General features: G+C 48.1%; 1 protein-coding gene across 2 annotated transcripts in view; it reads left to right on the top strand.

The window, feature by feature from the left end:
• The window catches only part of LOC121272634 (synaptosomal-associated protein 25), a 111,676-nt gene extending 107,810 nt beyond the window's left edge, over positions 1-3,866 (top strand). For both annotated transcript variants that reach the window (XM_041179320.1, XM_041179321.1), the window contains one exon: positions 3,434-3,866. In XM_041179320.1, coding sequence (XP_041035254.1) covers positions 3,434-3,493 — 60 coding nt within the window. In that variant the 3' untranslated portion in view covers positions 3,494-3,866. The remainder of the gene's footprint in view (positions 1-3,433) is intronic.
• Positions 3,867-20,938: the final 17,072 nt, after the last annotated feature.

Raw genomic sequence — 20,938 nt, 5'->3', positions numbered from 1 at the left:
TTCTCTAGAAAAGAGCAAGTTATGGGGTAATCTGACAGAGGTCTTTAAAATTCTGAATGGCTTTGATTGGGTAGTCATAGAGTTGTTGTTTCCACTTGTGGAGGAGTCCAATAGGGGTCACAAGTATAAGATATTCACTGATAAATCCAATAAGGAACTCTCTTTAAAAACTCCTTCACCCAGAGAATAGTTAGAATGTGAAACTCAATAACTTATTGTGAAATTGAGGCAAATAGCTTGGATGCCATTTAAGAGGGAGCTAGATACAACCATGAGGGAGAAAGGAATAGATAGGGATGATAGGGCGAGATGAAAAGGTGTGGGAGGAGCCTCGTGTGAAGCATAAACACTCGTATGGACCAGTTGGGCCAAATGGCCTGTTTCTATGCCACACATTCTATGTAATATAAAAGTAAGTTATTTTCTCCCCTACCCTTTCCTGAGGTTCTTGACTCAGGCTGCGGGGCAGGTCCATGAGGCTCAAGTGATCTCTTCATTCGTTTATATTCAATCTTAAAATTTTAATATTTGATTTTTTCTAACCGGACCCTCCAGTGAAGACGATGGGTGGGATTTATTGCCCTCAGCAAAAAGCAAACCCCACACTTCCAGGAGGGGGTCCTTTGTTCAAAGGCACTCAGTTTTTATTTTTTTTATTCATCCATGGGATGTGGGCATCGCTGGCTAGGCCAGCATTTATTGCCCATCTCTAATTGCCTTTGAGAAGGTGGGGGTGAGCTGCCTTCTTGACCCACTGCAGTCCATGTGGTGTAGGTATGCCCACAGTGCTGCTAGGGAGGGAGTTCTAGGATTTTGACCCAGCAACAGTGGAGGAACGGCTGATATGTTTCCAAGTCAGGATGGTGAGTGACTTGGAGGAGAACTTCCAGGTGGTGATGTTCCCATCTATCTGCTGCCCTTGTCCTTCTAGATGGTAGTGGTTGTGGGTTTGGAAGGTGCTACCTAAGGAGCCTTGGTGAGTTCCTGCAGTGCATCTTGTAGATGGTACACACTGCTGCTACTGTGCGTCAGCAGTAGAGGGAGTGAATGTTTGTGGATGTGGTGCCAATCAATCAGGCTGATTTGTCCTGGATGGTGTCAAGCTTCTTGAATGTTGTGGGAGCTGCATCCAGGCAACTGGGGAGTATTCCATCACACTCCTGACTTGTGCCTTGTAGGCTTTGGGGAGTCAGTGGGTGAGTTACTTGCTGCACACTTCCTAGCTTCTGACCTGCTCTTGTAGCCACAGTATTTATATGGCTGGTTCGGTTCAACTTCTGGTCAATGGTAACCCCCAGAATGCTGATAGTGGGGAATTCAGCAATGGTAATGCCATTGAACATCAAGGGAGATGATTAGATTCTCTCTCGTTGGAGATGGTTATTGCTTGGCACTTGTGTGGTGCAAATGTTACTTGCCACTTGTCAGCCCAAGCCTGGATATTGTCAAGGTCTTGGTGCATTTGGAGTCATGAATAGTGATGAACATTGTGCAATCATCAGTGAACATCCCCACTTCTGACCTCATGATGGAAGGAAGGTCATTGATGAACCAGCTGAAGATGGTTGGGCCTAGGACACTACCCTGAGGAACTCCTGCAGTGATGTCCTGGAGCTGAGATGAATGACCTCCAACAATCACAACTATCTTCCTTTGTGCTAGGTATGACTCCAACCATTGAAGAGTTTGTCCCCAATTCCCACTGACTGCAGTTTTGCTGGGGCTCCTTGATGCCACACAAATGCTGCCTTGATGTCAAGATCAGTGCCTGATCAAAGGACCTGGCATCGGGTAGGGGGCCCACTGAAAGCCACCCTCTGCTCTTGTTGCCGACCCCACCCCACCCCCCACCTCCCCTGCAACCCCCATCTTGCTATCATTCACCTGTCGCTTATGTCCATTGGCGATCCTGGGCCTCAGTTGGGTGCATTACTGGCAGAAACCACTGTTCCCCCATTGGAACTGCCTGCAGTGTACAGCTGCCAGCCTCTGACTAGCCAGCAGCCCACTGGTGGGCAGGTGTGTGGGGCAGGATTTCCGCTTGCCGATTCCTTGATCCCAGAAAGGCCTGACACTGACCATGTAACTGCCTGAGAGGAACTTAATCCAAAGGAGGCATCAGTAGAAAAAGTAGCTCAGGATACTCCTGATGCAATGAAAGTCTCTTGCCATCCACCAGCTGTAAGGCAGTTACATGAAATGAGTTTGTCCACTCTGAACCCACTTGCATTTGGTGCTAATTCTGTTCTGATGATGTCAGGAATGGAGCAAGGACCAGTACAGAAGGGAAGCAAAGGATCTTTCTGAGGCTGGGGCTGAGGCAGACTCCAAATCAACTCCAGAACTGACCTGGCAGTATTTGATGCTGGTATTGGGTGGCTGTAATGGGAAAGTGTTCTGCTGCCCCACACCAACATGCTTCGCCTCACCTCACTCAGCCAATATTCAGCAACAAATAAAATTGAGCATGCAAAATGTTGCTGAGAGCTGTCTGTGCAATGTCTGCACCAACTTCTCAGCCCAAAGCTACATCCTTCCTGAGGAGACAGGAGGCTTCCATGTTTGACCACCCCCAGAATGAGCTCATTCTTTTGTCCTGGTGTGTAATTTTCTTTTTACCTTTGAGTCTCACTGCCTGTTCACACTATTCCAGCTAATTCTGTGTGTGAACATTCTCACTGTACAGTGCTTGGGGTTTTGTAAATAAATAATCCCCTCTATTTGAGAGACTTGAGGGTGTAACCAAACACTCCCCATCATTGTGGGAAATTATGATAATCCCTGTTTGATCACTGAAGAGTTGGAAAAATCAGAGAATATAGTGATAATATGACATACTTATGGATAAGGAAGGCCATTCAGTCCATCTTAATTCATCCATCCATTACTGCACTCCCACCTATTAGTTTTTCAAATAATTCCAAGTTTTCACTTCCACCACTCTGCTGTAAAGTCTGTTCCAAGTATTGGTGTCTCTGTCTCTCTCTGTGAGGATACACCTGGTAACAATCCGAAAGTTATTGTATACTAGTTTGATTGAGAAAAGTTTGGTCCATGAGCCATAATGTAAGCACACACATTCATATACATACATGCAAGCATGCATGTACTTACCCACATGTAAATGTGTACACGTGCACATATACACATGAATATGCATACATACAGACAAGCGTGCATACATATGCACATATGGCGTGCACGCACACGCCCTTACATGCCATCACAAATATACACAAGCACACGTACATTACATGCACAACACAAACATAGGTATGCATTCATGTGCACAAACATGTGTACACATCAAGCACACAAACACTTAATGAGTAAGCATAGATACCTGTGGGTAGACTACAGACCAACTCTTTGAATAACAGCAAGCAAACTCTTGCTTTCTCCCCCTTTAAACTGTTTCTATTTTCTTTTCCAGGGTGATATGAACAAAGCCCGCATTGATGAAGCCAATAAGCATGCCACCAAGATGCTGTGAGCTGCTTCCAGACAAAAATCCTCCTTTCTGCCAGAGACCCATCCCATTATCCATTGCAGCATCTGAGAGATCCTGGAGGGGCAAGTCCCTGTTGCTGTGATAGGATACCACACGGTTCAATATTATTCTGTACATTTTAATTTATTTTATAATTTCTCAGTGTTGCAATTTTTTCCAGTTGTGTAAGGTGTATATTTCAGTGTCAATGTGTGTAATTGCCTGCCCAGAGTGAGCTAAGTGTACTATTTTGTTTTTATCTCTGTGCTGATCGGTCCTTTTTATGAATGAATTGTTCTCTGTAATCACGTGATAACATGAGCATGAACCAAGCTCGATGTGCGCAGCTGAATTCCAATAAACGTACAGCAGATCCCTCGACCTTCTTTAAAATGTCAGACCAGTGCAGAAAGGGAGGGGGCTCCTCTCAGATTGGGGCTGATGCAGAAATCACAGGCAGCCAGAAAAAAAGAGGAGGATTAGGCACAGACAAAGCACAATTTGTGATCGGAAAACTTGGTGTGATTTCATGCTTGTGAATGCTTGCCATTGCTGGGAGCACAGGGGTGGAAACCTCCTGGTTTAGTTTTGTCACCTGGCAGCTGAGAATTTATTATTTCTTAGATAAGTAGGCTCTGATTTTTTTTTTGGTTAATTCTACCATGGCAAGAAACATGATGCCAGCAAGAGGGAAACGGGAATTGGGGCTGAGATCAAATGGGCATTGATCAGGACAGGGCTAGCCTTGTTCATTTTAAAGAGACAGCCTTCACCATGCATTCTTAAAGAGACCAGGGATTGCATTTAGAATTATGGTCAGGATTTTATGGCCCCCTCCTGCCCGGCGGGATATTACGGTCCTGCCAAACTGAATGGCGATTTAAATCGCTCGCTGCATCTGCCGGGCAGAGACACGCCACAGCGGGGCCATAAAATCCTGGCCTATGTGTGCAAGTTAGATAGTTCATTCATATTGAGAAATAAAAGGTTGCAAATGCTGAAACTCTGATATGAGTAGAAAGTATCAGAAATGCAGTCAGCATCTGAAAACTAAATAAAGGTCACAATTTGAGGACAGACCCTTATTTCAGAAGCGGTGTTAACATGAACCATCACCTGTCTTTTCTCTTCCCATTCCTGCCCTGCTATCTAATGTGCAAGATTAAATGCAAGGTCTTGCTTTACAAACACATCTAGAATCCATTAAAACACTAATCAAAGAACATTAGTTGGAATTGGCCACTTGCTTCAAACAACAGCAAAAATAAAGTAAAAATTGAAAGCAACAGGCCAGTTGGTCAGTGCAATTTTCAGCCCACTGTCTCATTCAGTCCCGCAAACACTATCCAGTCTGAAGCTTTTCAAAGTGGAAATCTCTTGTTATTGCGAATAGTCTTTTTCCCCCTCAGGAAACAATGTCTTTTATATGTTTTTTACTTAATTTGAGACATTGTTAAATTCTGAGACTTCAGAATCTTGTGACCCAGCAACACCTTATTCTTAAATGTGGTGTTTTAGTGTCATACGGCACCGGCGGACATCATTCGATCCATCATGACTCTGCTGGCCCTTTGGTAGAGTTTATCCAGTTAGATTTCACCATATCCCTGCAAATTTCTCCTCTTCAAGTATTTATATTGAATCTGCTTCCAGTGCCCTTTTAGGCAGCACATTCCAGATCACAACAACTTGCTTTGTTAACTGAGACCCTTCTCATCTCCCCCTCTGGTTCTTTTGCCAAATGTTTTAGTGTCCTCTAGCTACTGATTCTCCTGCCAACAGAGCTGTTTCTCCTCTTTCCCTTTTGAAAGTTACGATTGAATCTGCTTCCAATGCCCTTTCAGACTAAGTATTCCAGTGATGCTTGTGACTAAGTCAGGGAATTTACAATGATATAGTATCACAAAAACGTCAAAAGACAAACAGGTCGATTGGCTCCTACCAGTGTCAGTGCTGGTGATCCACACTAATCTTCTTTCCCTGCTCTTGCTTTCAATACTTTTGTTGCACCCATTTCAATCTTAAACAAGATAATAACAGAAAATGCTGGAAGTACTCAGCGTGTCAAGCATCTGTGGTGAGAGAATTGGAGTTACCCCATTTCAGGTCAACGCCCTTTCTTATGAAAGGTCATCGATCTGAAATGTTAACTCTGTCTTTTGCTCCACAGATGCTGCTTGACCTGCTGAGTATTTAGAGCATTTTCTGTTTTTGTTTCAGATTTCCAACATCCCCAGCATTTTGCTTTTATTTTTAACTTAAATGATTTGGGTTCTGTAGTTGCACATTGTACTGAACCTTGGTCGCTTGCACACTGGCTTCACTTTTCAGAACTGCTCTTGAGGCTTTTTGGTTTGGTCAGAAATGCCAATGTGAGATCAGATGGACTGTGTTCTGTAGCCTCAAAGAAGGCCAATGAGCGGAGTTGTGATATAAGGATGGTTCAGGAGTTGGACGAACCTGCACAAAAACAGCACAGCAAAAAAATAATTTGACCCAAAAGAGTGGTCAGCGAGGGAGTGGAATTGGTGGCAGGGATAGAGTTGGAGCTGAAAATGATGGCTCCCTAACGTTACGATTGTTAGGTTAAAAAAAAACTAGGGCATAAACTGTATATGAAGTGGGGAGCATTAGTTCCTGGCTGCACTCAATGGGTTGCAGCTCCTTCACCACAACATCTTGTAACCCTTCATGTTTCTTCCTTAATACAGTCGTTTTATCCAGTGAGGGGGATGCTGTCTCTTTAAGTGCTCGTTTACTTGTCAGTTTACTGTTACTGTGGTTACCTGATGGTTTCCTGCACTAATGAAAGTATCGCAAAAATCTATTTGCAAATGTCATCACACCCTGACCTCACACAGCTCATTGGCCTTGCAAGAGATTTGCATGCGGCCTGTGTGAAAGTATAAATGGCTTCGCCTGTCCCCCATGTACTGTCATCAGTAACATTGCGGTGAGCAGATGGTTTGTTACCACTTTCCCAGCTCCGAGATCTGTTCTTCCTTCGATAACTGAAACTATGCATTCGCTAGTGTTGCATGGCAGTGTTTGACCCCATCACACCCTGACGCTGCTCGCAGGCTCAGAATTACAGCACCTCGGTTTCTGCTTATGTTCGCTTTATTAATCTGTACCAATACTGAATTGTAACTGGGCTGTTAAAGCAAACTGAAACCTGGAGGGAGTTTGCTCTTAGGACTTCACCTTACAAAGACAATTCTTTCACCATTTGTGTTGAATGTTGATGATCTTTACCTCACCTGACTCTGTCACTGTTTTGTGGCTCCATGATGCAGTGTGGCCCGTTTTGCTGTGTCATGTCTCTGAGGATTAACCATGTGTTTTGTGGACTTCCCACTCACTGTTCCACTCCCAGAATCCGGAGAACTCCACCTGATGGAGGATTAAATCTGAGCCGGAACATTTTGTCCCATATTCCAAGCACTGCACGAGATGGCCGCCTTCTATTGAGCCACCCGGAAACAAACCCTGATTCGTTTTCAGTTACATTGCCACCAGGAAAATTGGGGACAAACAGGTTTTCGCTTAAAGCTACTGAAATCTCCTGGATAGCAACAAATTCCTAATGTAATTTCAAAATACTTAATAACTGAATACATGTGCATTGAAAGATAAAAGTATTTGAAACATACCAAATCAACGTGTTTAAAACTTAAATTATTACATATCCAGATGCATTTTTTTTTTCATTGTGTGTATATATACATGTCCCTCCTGAAGTTACTTTTTTAACAAATGATCATTTAATTATGTTATTTGCTTTAATGAATTCTGAAATCAACTTGTCCCGCTCCAGACTGCAGGGTGAGCCAGATATTTTCATTAGCAAAGGCTTCACAAATCTGTAGGAAACCTCCATCCGTGTCAGTAGATATGAGACCAGGATAAAAAGATCCCAGGAGCTTTGAGTGATCCATTCACCCAAGCTCAACCCCAGTGTATCTGTTCCACACTTATTTGCTGAAATGGAGGTTTAAGAGCTCTCATCAGTGTGCTGTAAAACTAATCAGTAATTATTTTAAATCTGCTGTGGGAAAACACTATGGCTGAATTCCTACTTCAGATGGACTGTATCAGTAGGCAGCTCTCTGTGATGGTCAGTATGACTGGGCAGCTCTCTGTGATGGTCAGTATGACTGGGCAACTCTCTGTGATGGTCAGTATGACTGGGCAGCTCTCTGTGATGGTCAGTATGACTGGGCGTCTCTCTACAGCAGACTCATTGATGGATATTGTTTAAGTATCTGAGATAGATATTTTGCTGAGTGTCTGCGATAGATCAAATGGTGAGTGTTTATCTGTGAAGAGCTGCAGGGTGAGTCTCCAGAGGGCTGGAATTTCATCTTTGAGGCGGGTGGCAGGAGTTGGGAAATTTCCTGGCTCGGCTCGGCCCACCTGCCTTGGAGAAGGTGCCCACAAGTGCAGCATTTTCATTCTGGGAAGAAGTGGGTCGGGAAGGGTGATAACAGTGGTCATATCCAGAAAGAGTTCAGAGGGAGCCAAAGGGGCTGCCAGACGCCGAGTCAGCTTTATATCTTCTGTAAATAAACATTGTGCAGTTGACAGAATAGATCAGGGAGCAAGAGCCATCAAGCAGTCTTTCCTGGGTTGCAGCTGTTTCAACAGAGTGATGGATGTCTGGGCTCTCAGCCAAGCCTCATTAACCTGTGTGAATCCGTTTGTGAAGGACCCTGTGGGTAAGATCTAGCTAGTGATATATTCCATGGGTTAGTATCCGTCCGTGATGTTGACGGCCTGTATGGGTGGGTTCCCAGGTGACGGACTGTATGGTCGTTTTCCTGTGAGTGACAGATTCGGCGATTGACTCTATAGGCAAGATCTGTCTGTGGGATTCTGTGGAAGAGTGTCTGTTTGAGGGGGGATACTGTGGAAGAGTGTCTTTTTGGGGGGTGATTCTGTGGAAGATTGTCTGTTTGGGGGGGGATTCTGTGGAAGAGTGTCTGTTTGGGGGGGGGGATTCTGTGGAAGAGTGTCTGTTTGGGGGGGGGGATTCTGTGGAAGAGTGTCTGTTTGGGGGGGATTCTGTGGAAGAGTGTCTGTTTGGGGGGGGATTCTGTGGAAGAGTGTCTGTTTGGGGGGGGATTCTATGGAAGAGTGTCTGTTTTGGGGTGGTATTCTGTGAAAGAGTGTGTTTGGGGGGGGAATATGTGGAAGACTGTGTGTTTGGGGGGGGATTCCGTGGAAGAGTGTCTGTTTGGGGGGGTTTCTGTGGAAGAGTGTCTGTTTGGGGGGGTTTCTGTGGAAGAGTGTCTGTTTGGGGGGGTTTCTGTGGAAGAGTGTCTGTTTGGGGGGGATGATGTGGAAGAGTGTCTGTTTGGGGGGGGATTCTGTGGAAGAGTGTCTGTTTGGGGGGGTTGCTGTGGAAGTGTGTCTATTTGGGGAGGGGATTCTGTGGAAGAGTGTCTGTTTGGAGGGGGGATTCTGTGGAAGAGTGTCTGTTTGGGGGGGGATTCTGTGGAAGAGTGTGTGTTTGGGGGGGGATTCTGTGGAAGAGTGTGTGTTTGGGGGGGGATTCTGTGGAAGAGTGTGTGTTTGGGGGGGGGATTCTGTGGAAGAGTGTGGGTTTGGGGGGGGATTCTGTGGAAGATTGTCTGTTTGGAGGGGGGATTCTGTGGAAGAGTGTGTGTTTGGGGGGGGATTCTGTGTAAGAGTGTCTAGGGGGGGATTCTGTGGAAGAGTGTCTGTCTGGGGGGGGATTCTGTGTAAGAGTGTCTAGGGGGGGATTCTGTGGAAGAGTGTCTGTTTGGAGGGGGGATTCTGTGGAAGACTGTCTGTTTGAGGGGGGGATTCTGTGGAAGAGTGTGTGTTTGGGGGGGATTCTGTGGAAGAGTGTGGGTTTGGGGGGGGATTCTGTGGAAGATTGTCTGTTTGGAGGGGGGATTCTGTGGAAGAGTGTCTGTCTGGGGGGGGATTCTGTGTACGAGTGTCAAGGGGGGGATTCTGTGTAAGAGTGTGTGTTTGGGGGTGGATTCTGTGTAAGAGTGTGTGTTTGGGGGGGGATTCTGTGTAAGAGTATCTAGGGGGGATTCTGTGTAAGAGTGTCTAGGGGGGGATTCTGTGTAAGAGTGTCTAGGGGGGGATTCGGTGGAAGAGTGTGTGTTTGGGGGGGGATTCTGTGTAAGAGTGTCTAGGGGGGGATTCTGTGTAAGAATGTGTGTTTGGGGGGGGATTCTGTGTAAGAATGTCTGGGGGGGGATTCTGTATAAGAGTGTGTGTTTGGGGGGGGATTCTGTGTAAGAGTGTCTAGGGGGGGATTCTGTGTAAGAATGTCTGAGGGGGATTTTGTGTAAGAATGTCTAGGGGGATTCTGTGTAAGAATGTCTAGGGGGGATTCTGTGTAAGAATGTCTAAGGGGGATTCTGTGTAAGAATGGGGGGGGATTCTGTGGAAGAGTGTCTGTTTGGGAGTGGATTCTCTGTAAGAGTGTCTGGGGGGGGCGGATTCTGTGTAAGAGTGCCTGGGGGATTCTGTGGAAGAGTGTCTGTTTGGGGGGGGATTCTGTGTAAGAGTGTGTGTTTGTGGGGGGATTCTGTGGAAGAGTGTCTGTTTCGAGGGGATTCTGTGTAAGAGTGTCTGGGGGGGGATTCTGTGGAAGAGTGTCTGTTTGGGGGGGGGATTCTGTGGAAGAGTGTCTGTTTGGGGAGGGGATTCTGTGGAAGAGTGTCTGTTTGGAGGGGATTCTGTGTAAGAGTGTCTGGGGGGGTATTCTGTGGAAGAGTGTGTGTTTGGGGGGGATTCTGTGAAAGAGTGTCTGTTTTGGGGGCGATTCTGTGGAAGAGTATCTGTTTGGGGAGGGGATTCTGTGGAAGAGTGTGTGTTTGGGGGGGATTCTGTGGAAGAGTGTCTGTTTGTGGGGGGGGATTCTGTGGAAGAGTGTCTGTTTGGGGAGGGGATTCTGTGGAAGTCTGTGTTTGGGGAGGGGATTCTGTGGAAGAGTGTCTGGGGGGGGATTCTGTGGAAGAGTGTGTGTTTGGGGGGGGATTCTGTGGAAGAGTGTGTTTGGGGAGGGGATTCTGTGGAAGACTGTGTTTGGGGAGGGGATTCTGTGGAAGACTGTGTTTGGGGAGGGGATTCTGTGGAAGAGTGTGTCTTTGGGGGGGGATTCTGTGTAAGAGTGTCTGTTTGGGGGGGGGGATTCTGTGGAAGAGTGTGTTTGGGGGGGATTCTGTGGAAGAGTATCTAGGAGGGGATTCTGTGTAAGAGTGTCTGGGGGGGATACTGTGTAAGAATGTCTAGGGGGGGATTCTGTGGAAGAGTGTGTGTTTGGGGGGGGATTCTGTATAAGAATGTCTGGGGGGGGATTCTGTGTAAGAGTGTGTGTTTGGGGGGGGATTCTGTGTAAGAGTGTCTAGGGGGGGATTCTGTGTAAGAATGTCTGGGGGGGATTCTGTGTAAGAATGTCTAGGGGGGATTCTGTGTAAGAATGTCTAGGGGGGATTCTGTGTAAGAATGGGGGGGGATTCTGTGGAAGACTGTCTGTTTGGGAGTGGATTCTGTGTAAGAGTGTCGGGGGGGGCGGATTCTGTGTAAGAGTTCCTGGGGGGATTCTGTGGAAGAGTGTCTGTTTGGGGGGGGATTCTGTGTAAGAGTGTGTGCTTGTGGGGGGATTCTGTGGAAGAGTGTCTGTTTCGAGGGGATTCTGTGTAAGAGTGTCTGGGGGGGGATTCTGTGGAAGAGTGTCTGTTTGGGGGGGTTTCTGTGGAAGAGTGTCTGTTTGGGGGGGGATTCTGTGGAAGAGTGTCTGTTTGGAGGGGATTCTGTGTAAGAGTGTCTGGGGGGAGATTCTGTGGAAGAGTGTCTGTTTGGGGAGGGGATTCTGTGGAAGAGTGTGTGTTTGGGGGGGATTCTGTGAAAGAGTGTCTGTTTTGGGGGGGATTCTGTGGAAGAGTGTCTGTTTGGGGAGGGGATTCTGTGGAAGAGTGTGTGTTTGGGGGGGATTCTGTGGAAGAGTGTCTGTTTGTGGGGGGGTGAATCTGTGGAAGAGTGTCTGTTTGGGGAGGGGATTCTGTGGAAGAGTGTCTGGGGGGGGATTCTGTGGAAGAGTGTGTGTTTGGGGGGGGGGGATTCTGTGGAAGAGTGTGTTTGGGGAGGGGATTCTGTGGAAGACTGTGTTTGGGGAGGGGATTCTGTGGAAGAGTGTGTCTTTGGGGGGGGATTCTGTGTAAGAGTGTCTGTTTGGGGGGGGATTCTGTGGAAGAGTGTGTTTGGGGAGGGATTCTGTGGAAGAGTGTGTGTTTGGGAGGGGATTCTGTGGAAGAGTGTCTGTTTGGTGGGGGGATTCTGTGGAAGAGTGTCTGTTTCGGTGGGGGGATTCTGTGGAAGAGTGTCTGTTTGGAGGGGGGATTCTGTGGAAGAGTGTCTGTCTGGGGGGGGATTCTGTGTAAGAGTGTCTAGGGGGGGATTCTGTGGAAGAGTGGGTGTTTGGGAGGGGATTCTGTTGAAGAGTGTGTGTTTGGGGGGGATTCTGTGGAAGAGTGTGTGTTTGGGGAGGGGATTCTGTGGAAGAGTGTCTGTTTGTGGGGGGGGGGATTCTATGGAAGAGTGTCTTTTCGGTGGGGGGATTCTGTGGAAGAGTGTCAGTTTTGGGGGGGGGATTCTGTGGAAGAGTGTGTGTTTGGGGGGGGGATTCTGTGGAAGAGTGTCTGTCTGGGGGGGGGGTTCTGTGTAAGAGTGTCTAGGGGGGGATTCTGTGGAAGAGTGTCTGTCTGGGGGGGGATTCTGTGTAAGAGTGTCTAGGGGGGGATTCTGTGGAAGAGTGTCTGTTTGGAGGGGGGATTCTGTGGAAGACTGTCTGTTTGGGGGGGGGATTCTGTGGAAGAGTGTGTGTTTGGGGGGGATTCTGTGGAAGAGTGTGTGTTTGGGGTGGGGATTCTGTGGAAGAGTGTGTGTTTGCGGGGGGGATTCTGTGGAAGAGTGTGGGTTTGGGGGGGGGATTCTGTGGAAGATTGTCTGTTTGGAGGGGGGATTCTGTGGAAGAGTGTCTGTCTGGGGGGGGATTCTGTGTAAGAGTGTCTAGGGGGGGATTCTGTGGAAGAGTGTCTGTCTGGGGGGGGGATTCTGTGGAAGAGTGTGTGTTTGCGGGGGGGATTCTGTGGAAGAGTGTGGGTTTGGGGGGGGATTCTGTGGAAGATTGTCTGTTTGGAGGGGGGATTCTGTGGAAGAGTGTCTGTCTGGGGGGGGATTCTGTGTAAGAGTGTCTAGGGGGGGATTCTGTGGAAGAGTGTCTGTCTGGGGGGCGATTCTGTGTACGTGTGTCAAGGGGGGGATTCTGTGGAAGAGTGTCTGTTTGGGGGGGGATTCTGTGTAAGAGTGTCTAGGGGGGGATTCTGTGTAAGAGTGTCTAGGGGGGGATTCTGTGTAAGAATGTCTAGGGGGGGATTCTGTGTAAGAGTGTGTGTTTGGGGGGGGATTCTGTGTAAGAGTGTCTAGGGGGGGATTCTGTGTAAGAGTGTGTGTTTGGGGGTGGGATTCTGTGTAAGAATGTCTGGGGGGGGATTCTGTGGAAGAGTGTCTGTTTGGGAGTGGATTCTGTGTAAGAGTCCCTGGGGGGGGCGGATTCTGTGTAAGAGTGCCTGGGGGGATTCTGTGGAAGAGTGTCTGGGGGGGGATTCTGTGTAAGAGTGTCTGTTTGGGGGGGGATTCTGTGTAAGAATGTCTAAGGGGGGATTCTGTGTAAGAATGTCTGGGGGGGATTCTGTGTAAGAATGTCTAGGGTGGATTCTGTGTAAGAGTGTGTGTTTGGGGGGGGATTCTGTGGAAGAGCGTGTGTTTGGGGGGGGATTCTGTGGAAGAGCGTGTGTTTGGGGGGGGATTCTGTGGAAGAGTGTGTGTTTGGGAGTGGATTCTGTGTAAGAGTGTCTGGCAGGGGATTCTGTGGAAGAGTGTCTGTTTGGGGAGGGGATTCTGTGGAAGAGTGTCTGTTTGGGGGGGGATTCTGTGTAAGAGTGTCTGGGGGGGATTCTGTGGAAGAGTGTCTGTTTGGGGGGGGATTCTGTGGAAGAGTGTCTGTTTGGGGGGGGGATTCTGTGGAAGAGTGTCTGGGGGGGATTCTGTGGAAGAATGTCTGTTTGGGGGGGGATTCTGTGGAAGAGTGTCTGTTTGGGGGGGGATTCTGTGTAAGAGTGTCTGTTTGGAGGGGGGATTCTGTGGAAGACTGTCTGTTTGGGGGGGGGGATTCTGTGGAAGAGTGTGTGTTTGGGGGGGATTCTGTGGAAGAGTGTGTGTTTGGGGTGGGAATTCTGTGGAAGAGTGTGTGTTTGCGGGGGGGATTCTGTGGAAGAGTGTGGGTTTGGGGGGGGATTCTGTGGAAGATTGTCTGTTTGGAGGGGGGATTCTGTGGAAGAGTGTCTGTCTGGGGGGGGATTCTGTGTAAGAGTGTCTAGGGGGGGATTCTGTGGAAGAGTGTGTGTTTGGGAGTGGATTCTGTGTAAGAGTGTCTGGCGGGGGATTCTGTGGAAGAGTGTCTGTTTGGGGAGGGGATTCTGTGGAAGAGTGTCTGTTTGGGGGGGGATTCTGTGTAAGAGTGTCTGGGGGGGATTCTGTGGAAGAGTGTCTGTTTGGGGGGGGATTCTGTGGAAGAGTGTCTGTTTGGGGGGGGATTCTGTGGAAGAGTGTGTGTTTGGGGGGGGGATTCTGTGGAAGGGTGTCTGGGGGGGGATTCTGTGGAAGAGTGTCTGTTGGGGGGGGGATTCTGTGGAAGAGTGTCTGTTGGGGGGGGGGATTCTGTGGAAGAGTGTGTGTTTGGGGGGGATTCTGTGGAAGAGTGTCTGTTTGGAGGGGGGATTCTGTGGAAGAGTGTCTGTTTGGGGGGGGATTCTGTGGAAGAGTGTCTGTTTGGGGGGGGGATTCTGTGTAAGAGTGTCTGGGGGGGGATTCCGTGGAAGAGTGTGTGTTTGGGGGTGGGATTCTGTGGAAGATTGTGTGTTTGGAGGGGGGATTCTGTGTAAGAGTGTCTGTTTGGGGGGGGATTCTGTGTAAGAATGTCTAAGGGGGGATTCTGTGTAAGAATGTCTGGGGGGGATTCTGTGTAAGAATGTCTAGGGTGGATTCTGTGGAAGAGTGTGTGTTTGGGGGGGGATTCTGTGGAAGAGCGTGTGTTTGGGGGGGGATTCTGTGGAAGAGTGTGTGTTTGGGAGTGGATTCTGTGTAAGAGTGTCTGGCGGGGGATTCTGTGGAAGAGTGTCTGTTTGGGGAGGGGATTCTGTGGAAGAGTGTCTGTTTGGGAGGGGATTCTGTGTAAGAGTGTCTGGGGGGGATTCTGTGGAAGAGTGTCTGTTTGGGGGGGGATTCTGTGGAAGAGTGTCTGTTTGGGGGGGGATTCTGTGGAAGAGTGTGTGTTTGGGGGGGGGATTCTGTGGAAGAGTGTCTGTTTGGGGGGGGATTCTGTGGAAGAGTGTCTGTTGGGGGGGGGATTCTGTGGAAGAGTGTGTGTTTGGGGGGATTCTGTGGAAGAGTGTCTGTTTGGAGGGGGGATTCTGTGGAAGAGTGTCTGTTTGGGGGGGGATTCTGTGGAAGAGTGTCTGTTTGGGGGGGGATTCTGTGTAAGTGTGTCTGGGGGGGGGGATTCTGTGGAAGAGTGTGGGTTTGGGGGGGGGGTTCTGTGGAAGATTGTGTGTTTGGGGGGGGGATTCTGTGGAAGAGTGTGTGTTTGGGGGAGGGGATTCTGTGGAAGAGTGTGTGTCTGGGGGGGGATTCTGTGGAAGAGTGTCTGTTTGGAGGGGGGATTCTGTGGAAGAGTGTGTTTGGGGAGGGATTCTGTGGAAGAGTGTCTGTTTGGGGGGGGGATTCTGTGGAAGAGTGGGTGTTTGGAGGGGGGATTCTGTGGAAGAGTGTGTGTTTGGGGGGGGAATTCTGTGGAAGAGTGTGTGTTTGGAGGGGGGGATTCTGTGGAAGAGTGTGTGTTTGGAGGGTGAATTCTGTGGAAGAGTGTGTGTTTGGAGGGGGGATTCTGTGGAAGAGTGTGTGGTTGGGGCGGGATTCTGTGCAAGAATGTGTTTTTGGGGGGGGGATTCTGTGTAAGAGTGTCTGGGGGGGATTCTGTGGAAGAGTGTGTGTTTGGGGGGGGGGATTCTGTGGAAGAGTGTGTGTTTCGGGGGGGATTCTGTGTAAGAATGTGTGTTTGTGGAGGGATTCTGTGGAAGAGTGTCTGGGGGGGATTCTGTGGAGGAGTGTGTGTTTGGGGGGGGGGATTCTGTGTAAGAGTGTCTGGGGGGGGGATTCTGTGGAAGAGTGTCTGTTTGTGGGGGGATTCTGTGGAAGAGTATCTGGCGGGGGGGATTCTGTGGAAGAGTGTGTGTTTGGGGGGGGGGATTCTGTGTAAGAGTGTCTGGGGGGGGGGATTCTGTGGAAGAGTGTCTGTTTGGGGAGGGGATTCTGTGGAAGAGTGTCTGGGGGGGGATTCTGTGGAAGAGTGTCTGTTTGTGGGGGGATTCTGTGGAAGAGTGTCTGGGGGGGGATTCTGTGGAAGAGTGTGTGTTTGGGGGGGGATTCTGTGTAAGAGTGTCTAGGGGGGGATTCTGTGTAAGAGTGTCTAGGGGGGGATTCTGTGTAAGAGTGTCTAGGAGGGGGATTCTGTGGAAGAGTGTGTGTTTGGGGGGGGATTCTGTGTAAGAGTGTCTAGGGGGGGATTCTGTGTAAGAGTGTGTGTTTGGGGGTGGGATTCTGTGTAAGAATGTCTGGGGGGGGATTCTGTGGAAGAGTGTCTGTTTGGGAGTGGATTCTGTGTAAGAGTCCCTGGGGGGGGGGGGGGGCGGATTCTGTGTAAGAGTGCCTGGGGGGATTCTGTGGAAGAGTGTCTGGGGGGATTCTGTGGAAGAGTGTCTGTTTGGGGGGGGATTCTGTGTAAGAGTGTCTGTTTGGGGGGGGATTCTGTGTAAGAATGTCTAAGGGGGGATTCTGTGTAAGAATGTCTGGGGGGGATTCTGTGTAAGAATGTCTAGGGAGGATTCTGTGTAAGAGTGTGTGTTTGGGGGGGGATTCTGTGGAAGAGTGTGTGTTTGGGGGGGATTCTGTGGAAGAGCGTGTGTTTGGGGGGGGATTCTGTGGAAGAGCGTGTGTTTGGGGGGGGGATTCTGTGGAAGAGCGTGTGTTTGGGAGTGGATTCTGTGTAAGAGTGTCTGGGGGGGATTCTGTGGAATAGTGTCTGTTTGGGGGGGGGGATTCTGTGGAAGAGTGTGTGTTTTGGGGGGGATTCTGTGTAAGAGTGTCTGGGGGGGGATTCTGTGGAAGAGTGTCTGTTTGGGGAGGGGATTCTGTGGAAGAGTGTGTGTTTGGGGGGGGATTCTGTGTAAGAGTGTCTGGGGGGGGATTCTGTGGAAGAGTGTCTGTTTGGGGGGGGATTCTGTGGAAGAGTGTCTGTTTGGGGGGGGGATTCTGTGGAAGAGTGGGGGGGATTCTGTGGAAGAATGTCTGTTTGGGGGGGGATTCTGTGGAAGAGTGTCTGTTTGGGGGGGGATTCTGTGGAAGAGTGTGTGTTTGGGGGGGGATTCTGTGGAAGAGTGTCTGTTTGGGGGGGGATTCTGTGGAAGAGTGTCTGTTGGGGGGGGAATTCTGTGGAAGAGTGTGTGTTTGGGGGGGATTCTGTGGAAGAGTGTCTGTTTGGAGGGGGGATTCTGTGGAAGAGTGTCTGTTTGGGGGGGGATTCTGTGGAAGATTGTGTGTTTGGGGGGGGGATTCTGTGGAAGAGTGTGTGTTTGGGGGAGGGGATTCTGTGGAAGAGTGTGTGTCTGGGGGGGGATTCTGTGGAAGAGTGTCTGTTTGGAGGGGGGATTCTGTGGAAGAGTGTGTTTGGGGAGGGATTCTGTGGAAGAGTGTCTGTTTGGGGGGGGATTCTGTGGAAGAGTGTCTGTTTGGGGTGGGGGGGATTCTGTGGAAGAGTGTCTGTTTGGGGGGGGGGGATTCTGTGGAAGAGTGTCTGTTTGGTGGGGGGGATTCTGTGGAAGAGTGTGTGTTTGGGGGGGATTCTGTGGAAGAGTGTGTGTTTGTGGGGGGGGATTCTGTTGAAGAGTGGGTGTTTGGAGGGGGGGATTCTGTGGAAGAGTGTGTGTTTGGAGGGGGGATTCTGTGGAAGAGTGTGTGTTTGGGGGGATTCTGTGTAAGAGTGTGTGTTTGGAGGGGGGATTCTGTGGAAGAGTGTGTGTTTGGGGCGGGATTCTGTGTAAGAATGTGTTTTTGGGGGGGGGGATTCTGTGTAAGAGTGTCTGGGGGGGATTCTGTGGAAGAGTGTGTGTTTGGGGGGGGGATTCTGTGGAAGAGTGTGTGTTTGTGGGGCGGGGGGATTCTGTGGAAGAGTGTGTGTTTGTGGAGGGATTCTGTGGAGGAGTGTCTGGGGGGGGATTCTGTGGAAGAGTGTGTGTTGGGGGGGGGGATTCTGTGTAAGAGTGTCTGGGGGGGGGATTCTGTGGAAGAGTGTCTGTTTGTGGGGGGATTCTGTGGAAGAGTATCTGGGGGGGGGATTCTGTGGAAGAGTGTGTGTTTGGGGGGGGGGATTCTGTGTAAGAGTGTCTGGGGGGGGGATTCTGTGGAAGAGTGTCTGTTTGGGGAGGGGATTCTGTGGAAGAGTGTCTGGGGGGGGATTCTGTGGAAGAGTGTCTGTTTGTGGGGGGATTCTGTGGAAGAGTGTCTGTTTGTGGGGGGATTCTGTGGAAGAGTGTCTGTTTGGGGGGGGATTCTGTGGAAGAGTGTCTGTTTGTGGGGGGATTCTGTGGAAGAGTGTCTGTTTTGGAATTTACCCAGAAGCATTTCCTTTTCAAACAGTTCAGATTACATTGGAACTGTGACTTCCTAGAAAAAACAAGCACCTATTGGAACATTAACTGCATCCTGTGAGCCTGTACTTGCCATAGAGAAAAAAAAATCACCATTTCCAATTCAATCAAATCTTTACAGCCACAAAAACCATCTGGCACCAAATTGATATTAAAACCACAGGCAAACTGAGAACCATGCTGATGACTTGAGATCTTTATATCTATGGTGCTGGTAATGGGAGTTTCCAGGTTGTAGTGATTAGGTTTCATTAGCTGCATAAAAGCAAATCAGGTGCCTAAACGTTTAAATCCTTAGATGGGATCCCTTGGGTAGGCAAGCTCTATGTTCTTAGGTGTTGCAACACCTGCCTTGGGGACAGATTGATACAGGAGATAGGATGCCCGTTCATCCCAGTTGGCATGAAGGACATCTCCATGTTTCCATCTCTACGCCAATTGATCCCCTTGATGTGTACAGAGCTCTCCCGTGAAGCTCTGTTTGTCATCCATTCAGCAATAAAATGGTGGAACAAATACATTGAAGTGACAAAGACTGAGAGGATCAAGAATATGCCCCACAAACCATTGCTATCGGTGAGGGAATCGCAGGCAATCCATTCTTTTCAAGTTAAGTATTCCCAAGGAAAAAAACTTCCTGCCATTCTTATCTCACCATTCCCAATTCCCTTCAGACTCACATTTCCACATTTTTCCATTCACCCAGGTTGATAAAGTGCTTTCCTTCCTTTAGGCCCTGTCTGAGAGTCATTGTCAGTAGATCTATGATCTGCCTTGTTTACTGCATGTTAGTGTTTAACATGTAACTTCTGTTCAATGCACAGAATTGTGAGACCAATGGCTATATCACTATTGTATTCACCCAGTCCAATGTACAACTTAAACTATCAGTTCTGGCAATGCACTGCTGTGAAACAGAAAAAAAAGAAATGCATTAAAATTTCTAGTACAACCTTGGGGCTCTTGTCCTCTTCCTTGTGTCAAGTGTCTCTAACTCATTGGTTTAAAACATCTTTGACAGTACCCATTAATGTCTGTATATAAGAGGTAGATTAGTGATGTGCTCAGCAGCAGTAAATGTCATAGGAAGATATTTTACCTCATGATAGTGTTCCAGATCCATGCAGATAATTTCATCTCCTTAGCTTTGGGAATCTTTTGCACTCTGCTATTTCTCCCAAATTCCTGAATGTGCAAACTTTTTCCTGAAGAATGGTCTCCATGACCATGTTCTGTTACTTCACTCAAATAACTATGTACAAGCCTGGATAATGAGACTGGTCAGGGTGTCTGATCATTTGGGACATTTGACTCCTGTCCTCACCCGATACAACTGGGCTTCATCTTTTTTATAATACACACTAGGGCAACAGATTTTTTTTTAACTTTCCTCATACATATACCTTCAATTCCACAATTAACAACTCACACCCTTTTTCGCTTGTAGTCCCTCAAATCTAGATTATTAAGGGATTATCTAATTGAGGTGGTTAAGATGATTAAAAGATTTGATAGAGTAGTTAGAGAAAAACTATTTCTTGAGAGTCTAAAACAAGGGAGCATAATCTTAAAATTGGAGTTAGGCTGTTCAGGGATGATGTCAGGAACTCTTCTTCACACAATGTGTAGTGCAAATCTGAAACTCTCACAAAAAGCTGTTGAGGTTGGAGGTCAACTGAAAATTTCAAAACTGAGATTGATAGCTCTTTCTTTGGTAAGGATTTTAAGGGGTATGGAATGAGGTTAAGATACAGATCAGCCATGATCTAATTACCCCTGTTGGAAGGCACAGCAAATGGACACCTTTGCCCATTAACACCCTTTGCCAATGTAAAGAATTGATTTGGAGAAATAAGATTGGTGAGTTACAGCACAGATTGCCATATGGAATTATAATGTTGTGGCTATAACAGGGACCTGACTAAAGGACAAGGTGTTAAATATTGCAGGATACAAGGTGTTCAGAAAAGGAAGAAAAGGGGGGTGGTATGGCAGTATTGATTAAGGAGAAAGAGGATTCCCAAGAGAGGTCAAGGACAGAATCAATTTGGCTGGAGCGAAGAACAAAAAAGGTGCAATTACATTGCTCGGTGTAGTCTATAGACTGCCAACTAGTGGGAAGGATGTACAGGAACAAATTTGCAAGGAAATTACAGAGGTGCAAGAATTATGGAGTAGTTATAATGGGGGACTTTAATTATCCGCTAATATAAACTGATAGTGGACAGTATAAAGGGCAGAGAGGGGCAAATGTTCCTAGATTGTATTCAGGAGAATTTTCGACAGCTATGTGTCCAGCCCAATGAGAAAGGAGGCACTGCTAGACCTGATTCTTGGGAATTAGGTGGGCCAAGTAGATCAAGTGTCAGTGGGAGAACATATAGAGTCATAGAGGTCAACAGCACAAGTCTGCACCAGTGAAACAAGTACTTAACTATTCTAATCCCATTTTCCAGCACTAGGCCCATAGCCTTGTATGCCATGGCATCGCAAGTGCACATCCAAATACTTCTTAAATGTTATGAGGGTTTCTGCCTCTACCACCCTTTCAGGCAGTGAGTTCCAGATTCCCACCACACATCCCCTCTAAACCTACTGCCCCTTACCTTAAATCTATGCCCACTGGTTATTGATCCCTCCA

This window comes from Carcharodon carcharias, chromosome 34 (assembly GCF_017639515.1).
Source record: "Carcharodon carcharias isolate sCarCar2 chromosome 34, sCarCar2.pri, whole genome shotgun sequence".
Classification (NCBI taxonomy): domain Eukaryota; kingdom Metazoa; phylum Chordata; class Chondrichthyes; order Lamniformes; family Lamnidae; genus Carcharodon; species Carcharodon carcharias.
The sequence above is the reverse complement of the archived record's forward strand: the minus strand, read 5'-3'. Positions and strand labels throughout refer to the sequence as shown.